This window comes from Zeus faber (assembly GCF_960531495.2).
Source record: "Zeus faber genome assembly, chromosome: 4".
Classification (NCBI taxonomy): Eukaryota; Metazoa; Chordata; class Actinopteri; order Zeiformes; family Zeidae; genus Zeus; species Zeus faber.
In genome coordinates, this window is record NC_137191.1 from 12,473,030 (window position 1) to 12,481,642 (window position 8,613).

The 8,613-nt window shown below is 43.8% G+C and overlaps 1 protein-coding gene across 1 annotated transcript; it reads left to right on the top strand.

Moving 5' to 3' along the window:
• Positions 1 to 1,054: 1,054 nt before the first annotated feature.
• LOC307229402 (uncharacterized protein) lies at positions 1,055 to 7,513 on the top strand (the record flags this gene model as incomplete). The annotated part of the gene is made up of 12 exons (XM_079999402.1): positions 1,055 to 1,115; positions 1,709 to 2,596; positions 2,720 to 3,040; positions 3,452 to 3,588; positions 4,605 to 4,730; positions 5,576 to 5,631; positions 5,718 to 5,784; positions 6,372 to 6,523; positions 6,699 to 6,941; positions 7,044 to 7,203; positions 7,314 to 7,389; positions 7,494 to 7,513. The coding sequence occupies 12 exons, from the start codon at positions 1,055 to 1,057 to the stop codon at positions 7,511 to 7,513; spliced, it is 2,307 nt and encodes a 768-aa protein (XP_079855528.1).
• Positions 7,514 to 8,613: the final 1,100 nt, after the last annotated feature.

An 8,613-nucleotide genomic window follows, 5' to 3' on the forward strand; every position in this document is an offset into this window, starting at 1 on the left:
CAGAAATATTCCATCCACTTAATTTCCAGTGCACAGGACAAAGCATATATAATTAAACTTTGACCCAATACCACTCAAAATCAATGCAGGAAGTAATGCTTTGGAAAATATCACAGGAGAGTGCACAATATATGTGCCATAAATATAACTAGGGTGTGCAATATAAATATGAGCAAACACTTTAGAGAGTGTCAGAAAGGTCAGTACGACATCTTTGTTGTTGTAGTTTATTATAGTATTTTAAAGGGGATTTGATCCGAATTGTGACTCAGTTTCCAAGCTTTTCCAGAGAAAAACCACATAATCACAAATCATAGCATTGGCTGAAGTACAATCACGACTTTCTAAAGACTGATTTGTTCACCGATTTAAAATCCTTGCCAGCAAAACTGCCAAATATTTATAATGTTCAAGGTTGAAATTCACAGCATTGAAAAACAAGGAAAAAAAAATAAACCATACCCCTGTAAGTTCTTACTTGACATTAAGGGACAATCTTTAATTTGAACAATTAAACGATTGTTTTCTTTTTTAATTGTAGTGACGTGATTCAAATTCTCAAAGCGCTAAAATCTGGGTCAGTGGTTAACGTTTACATCTTCTATCCACAGCTCTGTGGCATTTAGTGCTATTGACAGAGGGTGGTATCATGTCCCAGTCAAAGGAGACAATGACAACATTCAGCATGTGCAATATCAAAGCCATTGTTCTTATGAAGATTAATAAGTAACTCTATTGCACTAATCTCAATGACAGTTTAAGTCTTTTCCAGAAGTCACGTGGTATTTCGTCATTGTCGAAGGCTTATAAATTGTCGATATTCACCATATTGGTGCATTCTGAAACGCAACCTCTGCAGGGTGAGTAGAATGCTGGGAGGCCTTGTCTTGAGCTAATACTCCTTAACAATTACGTTTCTGATCCGATAGGAAATGCAGGTGTGATTTTCTGCGGTTTGTCAAAACTCACCGCCTCTCATTGAAATTTGCTGGTTTGGAGCTCGAGGTCACTGATTTCTGCTGATTTTCGTCCTAAGGGGATTCGACTCACCATGATGTTAAGAGGGGTTCTACTCGTACCGCTGCTCCTACAGACCGTAACCAGAAGCACCTCAGGTAAACTGTCTGCCTCTTCCTCTTACATCATGCCTTAATTTTGTCTTGAAAAATGTTATTCCAACATCAAAATATTTTTCTAAGTATTTGAATATCGAGTATTTTTGCAAACATTTGTTTGGAATCACTTGGAGAAGATTGCTTTTTTTTTTTTTTTGCCTGTTGAGGGCTTTCACTTAAGTACAAATCTATTTTTGGTCACTTACTGAACTCACTGTACGCTCAACATGAGTTAGAATTTGAGGAAGATTTGGTAATGTTATTTTTTGTTATTGTAAGATGCCAAGTTCATAAATTCAATGAAAATTATTTATCGTTGATCAAAAACATGAATTCAACTTTTAATTTTGTGTCAGCAACTTCAATTTATTTTCCAGATATCATTCACTTCTTAACAATAAAAAATGGTGACAAGTTTGTTCTCAATCAGCCAAATGTAACTGCATAGTCATGTCACGGTCATGCCAACTGGATGTTAAATTTATAACAGCAATACAGGGAATTAAGAATACTTATCACATACCTATCACAAAGCAATTTTCATATTTTCACAGGAACAATTGTTAACAACTGTGAATCATGTCATGACCAAGCCAGCTGCCTGGAATCGATTGCCGAAACAGGGAGAGGTGACACCTTTGTCGGCAAAGCCTTCTCCTGTGTCTGTAAAGATGACTTCGTCGGTGACGGCCTCTCCTGCTACGATAGAAAAGTCTGCAGTGACTCCCATTGTTGTAGCCAAGGTTATGACTGGTCTCCAGAAAAGGGCTGTGTGGACATTGATGAGTGTTCACTGCCTGACCCACCTTGCAGTCTACCTCAAGTTTGCGAAAACACACCTGGCTCCTTTAAATGTCTCGTGCCACTTCCAAAATCGAGATCTGGCCAAATCTATCGCTCCCAAGCGATGACTGTCTCCATAACTTCCGCCAACACATTCACCTCACCAACCACCACGTCAACCTCCTCACTAACCCCCACGTCAACCTCCTCACTAACCCCCACGTCAACCATCTCACCAACCACCACAACATTAACCTTCCTAACTTCAAATGCCCAAACTACATCCACCATGTCGACCCCATTAACTACTCCTGGGACCTCCACCAGAACAATAACTCGACCTTCCACCATCCCAACACCACCAGACAACAGAACAGCGACAGAGGGGGAGATCCGCCTGGCCAATGGAGGGAACAGCTCCTGCTCTGGCAGAGTGGAGATCTTCCACCGGGGACAGTGGGGCACAGTGTGTGACGATTCCTGGGACCTGATTGATGCCCAGGTAGTGTGCAAACAGCTGGGCTGTGGAAGAGTGTTGTCAGCACCACAAAGAGCCCGTTTTGGACAGGGCCAAGGTCCCATTTGGTTGGATGATGTCAGCTGTACTGGCAGTGAATCAAAGCTCACGCAGTGCCGCCACCGAGGGTTCGGGACTCATAACTGTAATCACCAAGAAGATGCTGGTGTTGTCTGTGAAGGTAAATAAGAACTAATATTCAATGAAGCATGTCATGGAAGCTTCACCATTCCGTTTTTGTTGATATGATCTCCATGAGGATCATTTTGTGTTCCAATAATACAATGATAATTTCATATTTTAGCTGGATCTCCAGTGAGACTGGTCAACGGTTTCTCTGACAACCCTTGTTCTGGAAGAGTGGAGGTGTACCATGATTACCAGTGGGGCACAGTGTGTGACGATGCCTGGGACCGGAATGATGCCCAGGTGGTGTGTAGACAGCTGGGTTGTGGCAGGGCGCTCTCAGCACCAGTTACAGCATATTTTGGACAGGGCCAAGGACCGATCTGGTTGGACAATGTCAACTGTGTAGGAAATGAACCATCAATAACCAACTGTAGACATCAAGGTTTTGGATCCCACAACTGTAACCATAATGAAGACTCTGGAGTCATCTGTGAAGGTATTTATGCAAGTATAATGTGATAATCAACTTTTATTATTGCTCCAAAAGATCTTAGAAAACACTTTTTCTTTGTGGGGAAATGGAAGTGTTTTTTCAGTTTGTTTTGAAAGCTACTTTTGCTGTAGAAGAAATTGTGAAGCGAGACTATTCCATAGTCTATTACAAGTTAAGATTCAGAGTGAGGTGGTAGCCTATTTTTGAAAAGGCTGATCAGGTAGAAAAGGGGTCTTGTTATGGACAATTCCCTGGCAAACTTAATATAATAGGGATCTACAATTTCCTCGTTAGTTAACAGATTTTTTTTTCCAGGTCGACCTGTCGTGAACACAACTACTCCTAGACCCTGGACCTCCACCTCCCAAACCTCCGCCAGACCAACAACAACTCGACCAACCCCAACACCACCAGACAACAGTACAGCGACAGAGGGGGAGGTCCGCCTGGCCAATGGTGGGAACAGCTCCTGCTCTGGCAGAGTGGAGATCTTCCACCGGGGACAGTGGGGCACAGTGTGTGACGATGCCTGGGACCTGATTGATGCCCAGGTAGTGTGCAAACAGCTGGGCTGTGGAAGAGTGTTGTCAGCACCACAAAGAGCCCGTTTTGGACAGGGCCAAGGTCCCATTTGGTTGGATGATGTCAGCTGTACTGGCAGTGAATCAAAGCTCACGCAGTGCCCCCACCGAGGGTTCGGGACTCATAACTGTAATCACCAAGAAGATGCTGGTGTTGTCTGTGAAGGTAAATAAGAACTAATATTCAATGAAGCATGTCATGGAAGCTTCCCCATTCCGTTTTTGTTGATATGATCTCCATGAGGATCATTTTGTGTTCTAATAATACAATAATAATTTCATATTTTAGCTGGATCTCCAGTGAGACTGGTCAACGGTTCCCTTGACAACCCTTGTTCTGGAAGAGTGGAGGTCTACCATGATTTCCAGTGGGGCACAGTGTGTGACGATGCCTGGGACCGGAATGATGCCCAGGTGGTGTGTAGACAGCTGGGTTGTGGCAGGGCGCTCTCAGCACCAATTACAGCATATTTTGGACAGGGCCAAGGACCGATCTGGTTGGACAATGTCAACTGTGTAGGAAATGAACCATCAATAACCAACTGTAGACATCAAGGTTTTGGATCCCACAACTGTAACCATAATGAAGACTCTGGAGTCATCTGTGAAGGTATTTATGCAAGTATAATGTGATAATCAACTTTTATTATTGCTCCAAAAGATCTTAGAAAACACTTTTTCTTTGTGGGGAAATGGAAGTGTTTTTTCAGTTTGTTTTGAAAGCTACTTTTGTTGTAGAACACATTGTGAAGCGAGACTATTCCATATTCTAGTACAAGTTAAGATTCAGAGTGAGGTGTTAGCCTATTTTTGAAAAGGCTGATCAGGTAGAAAAGGGGTCTTGTTATGGACAATTCCCTGGCAAACTTAATATAATAGGGATCTACAATTTCCTCGTACGTTCACAGATTTTTTTTTCCAGGTCGACCAGTCGTGAACACAACTACTCCTAGACCCTGGACGTCCACCTCCCAAACTTCCGCCAGACCAACAACAACTCGACCAACCCCAACACCACCAGACAACAGTACAGCGACAGAGGGGGAGGTCCGCCTGGCCAATGGTGGGAACAGCTCCTGCTCTGGCAGAGTGGAGATCTTCCACCGGGGACAGTGGGGCACAGTGTGTGACGATGCCTGGGACCTGATTGATGCCCAGGTAGTGTGCAAACAGCTGGGCTGTGGAAGAGTGTTGTCAGCACCACAAAGAGCCCGTTTTGGACAGGGCCAAGGTCCCATTTGGTTGGATGATGTCAGCTGTACTGGCAGTGAATCAAAGCTCACGCAGTGCCGCCACCGAGGGTTCGGGACTCATAACTGTAATCACCAAGAAGATGCTGGTGTTGTCTGTGAAGGTAAATAAGAACTAATATTCAATGAAGCATGTCATGGAAGCTTCCCCATTCCGTTTTTGTTGATATGATCTCCATGAGGATCATTTTGTGTTCTAATAATACAATAATAATTTCATATTTTAGCTGGATCTCCAGTGAGACTGGTCAATGGTTCCCTTGACAACCCTTGTTCTGGAAGAGTGGAGGTCTACCATGATTTCCAGTGGGGCACAGTGTGTGACGATGCCTGGGACCTGAATGATGCCCAGGTGGTGTGTAGACAGCTGGGTTGTGGCAGGGCGGTCTCAGCACCAGTTACAGCATATTTTGGACAGGGCCAAGGACCGATCTGGTTGGACAATGTCAACTGTGTAGGAAATGAACCATCAATAACCAACTGTAGACATCAAGGTTTTGGATCCCACAACTGTAACCATTTTGAAGATGCTGGGGTCACCTGTGAATGTAGGTTCATTTTGCTTTATTGCAATGTACCAAGATAGATCATGGATGAAATTAGTAAATGTTTAAGGATCTACCTGCAAAAATCCTTTTAACCCTTTTAGCACTCGTAAATATTCCTATTTTTCTATGTATTAACCAAATCTTTTTGTATGTCTCTAGTTCATGGCCCTCCAACTCATGCCTCTCGGGTTATATGTGGACAGAGTGAACTCGAAGTCGGTCTTTATTTATCCGGTTTAGAATCCTCTGGTTTGAATGCATATTCTGCTCACCTGGCTGACCGTGGTTGCTCTGCATTCAGAATACAAGACAGGATGATTTGGTACCGGGTGAACCGCCAATCAGGCATCTGTGGAAACGTGCTGAAGGTGAAGATGATATTTTTACCTATTCTTTTCTCTAGCCTTCGTTCTGCTTTGTATTTATTTCTTATCTCTGTTCCTTTTACGTTGCTATTTACCCTGGAATGTTTGTCTGGTTTGCAAAGTACTACATACGAATATATTAATGAAATGTTGGGAGCAAAGTTGAATAATGATTCGTGCTGCTGCTGCTTCAGAACCCCGGGTTTTTTTACATTTTGTCTTAATACCTATTTGTGTGGAATATGCATGTTCTTGCTCTGTTATCATGGGCTTCTTTCTGGATCTCCAGTTACCGCCAACTTCCTGGATTTGTATTTGTATTTTATCTGAATGGGTAAAAAAAAAAAAAAAAAAAGAGTATTTCCCTTCTTAATCAGATTCATTTTACGGATTATAATGCTATTCCAATAACTATTAGGCGAAATTCTCCCTGAGGCTAGAGATTTATTGATGGACACTTCAGGGACAATTACGCAAGGCAGGTGGTTGCCGACAGAGGAGTGTGAATACAGGTCATAAGGTTGAGACACAGGCTTTCCAATGCTAAGCTCCTCTTGAAACTTAAGTCGATTTCCTATGCTGTTTTTCAGACCAACCGCACCCATGCCATCTACTCCAACAGTTTATATATCTACCCTGCATACAATGTGTCCCTGGCCCGTCCTGTCAGCGTACCCTTCTCCTGTGCCTATCCGCTGGACACAAAGGCCAGCCTGGACGTAGCCATCAGACCATACCTACCGTAATTATCCCATTTTGTAATTTGACTCTAGATCAAGGATAAGTAGTTATTCCATTGAGCAGCGGTGTGCTTCCAAATTAATGGAATGAATTTAATGAAAATTATTATTATTTTTATTTTGCTGTATCGGTGTCAGGCTTCGGTCCAATTCTCCAATGTTGTATTGTCTTGAAAGGGCTGAAACTGGCATCTCCGATGTGGGCGCCAAAGCCAGGGCCTCCATGTCGCTGTTCCACACCTCCAACTACACAGAGCCTTACCCAGCAGGACAAGTCACCCTGCCAATAGCCTCTCCCCTACATGTGGGCATCTCTGTAAATGAGACGGATCCAACCTTTGTGGTAGTTTTGGATGAATGCTATGCCACTCACTCTCCCCACCCTGATGACCCCATCCGATATTTCCTCATTCAAAACAAGTATGTTTACATCTCATTGTCAAGCAACTATTGTTCAGCGGATGGGTAAAATATCAGGCATCATGAGGTGAAATACAAAACGTGTCTCCTCCGTTCTCCCAGGTGTCCGAGCGACCGACGTCAGGTGAGAGTGGACGAAAGCGGCACTTCCCTCCGGGCTCACTTCTCTGCCTTGCTTTTCCTGTTCCAAGGGGAATACCAGGACATCTTCCTTCACTGCAACCTCAGCCTGTGTGACCAGAGGAACTACTCCTGCACTCCTGTAGGCCAAACAATAGTACCGATAGGGCTAAGAACCAGTGCTGCTTGAACCACTGTAAATGTGAGTTGGCAGTCTTGTCATGCCTCTAATTTTCCCCATTTCCTGCGAAGGCTTGCACCAGGAGGACACGTCGTTCTGCTCCCACATCTGTGCCCATCAAGCCACTCAGTGTTGGACCAATTAGCTGTGAGTGTGACATGCATTTATGTATCAGTATCAGTCTTTTCTACGCTGAAAAGATGTGATAACCGTGTTCTTTGTTTCATTTTTTCTCTCTTCTGGGTCTTTAGGGGCCAAGAAACTGGAGTGATGGGCTGGACTTTTCTATATAATGGAACAACTGATACATTTGATGTGTAATGGTTTGTCTGCATATATATATATATACGCATGTGCTGTATATCCAAAAGCATAAATATGGGGAATCAAGAGTGAAGGGTTAATATGACATTGTACAATTAAATTTTACCTGCTGTATTTCAAATCTTTGGAATCACAAATGAGTACATATATTTTGATTGCATTTTGCAGTTTGTTTTGCATTTTGAAAGAAAACAGAAAAAAATAAAAGTCATATTCACAATGTGAATTGTTCGTCAAGTTCAAAACAAGAAAATGTCATAATGTGATACTAATACAATCGGATCTAATAAAATATGAGGCAATACAAATGTGTAATAAAACTGTACTAGAATAATAATCAGTCAGATTTAAACTTTTCCCCGTCACTTCGCCAGGGTGATATCAGTAGTAAACGAAACCCAGCGACAGACAGACGGACGGACGGACGGACAGACAGACAGACAGACAGACGGACGGCTCGTGCAGGACCTTTCGATCGACCGACGCGGAGCCAATCAGAATGAACCTCTCTCGATGGGGGCGGGGCTTAGGGCGGTCGCTGTTCTCCACTGGGAGTCAGGTTTTAGGGTTTAGGGATTTTCCCTCTGACCGAGTTTAACCCCCCAAGACCGCGCTGCTTATTGCCGTCGTCATGTCAAACAACAATGCCAGCAGCAACCTTGTCATGGCGCAGAGGGCCGTGAAGCAACTCCGACTAGAGGCCAGCGTCCGTAGGATCAAGGTACGGAGCCGTGAACACTGACAGGCAACACGGAAGAGCCGTAGCCGCTAGCTAGCCGCTAGCTCGGACGACGACGCAGTCACCTCAGAGTCGACGCTCCACTGCAGCGACGGGAGTTTTTAGGTTTTTGTTTCCATTCAAAACTCAATTCTGACGGACAGTCGGTAAGATCCGAGTATACGCTGTGCGAAATGGTCAGGAAACGCGCCACGCCGAGTGGCGTGTTGACAGACGGAAGGCTCAACAACTTGAATGAAAATCTCGAAGTTTCCTCCGCCACGTTTTGTCCCGAAGCTACGTTGTTTTGTTTTTTTTGTGCGCAAGTC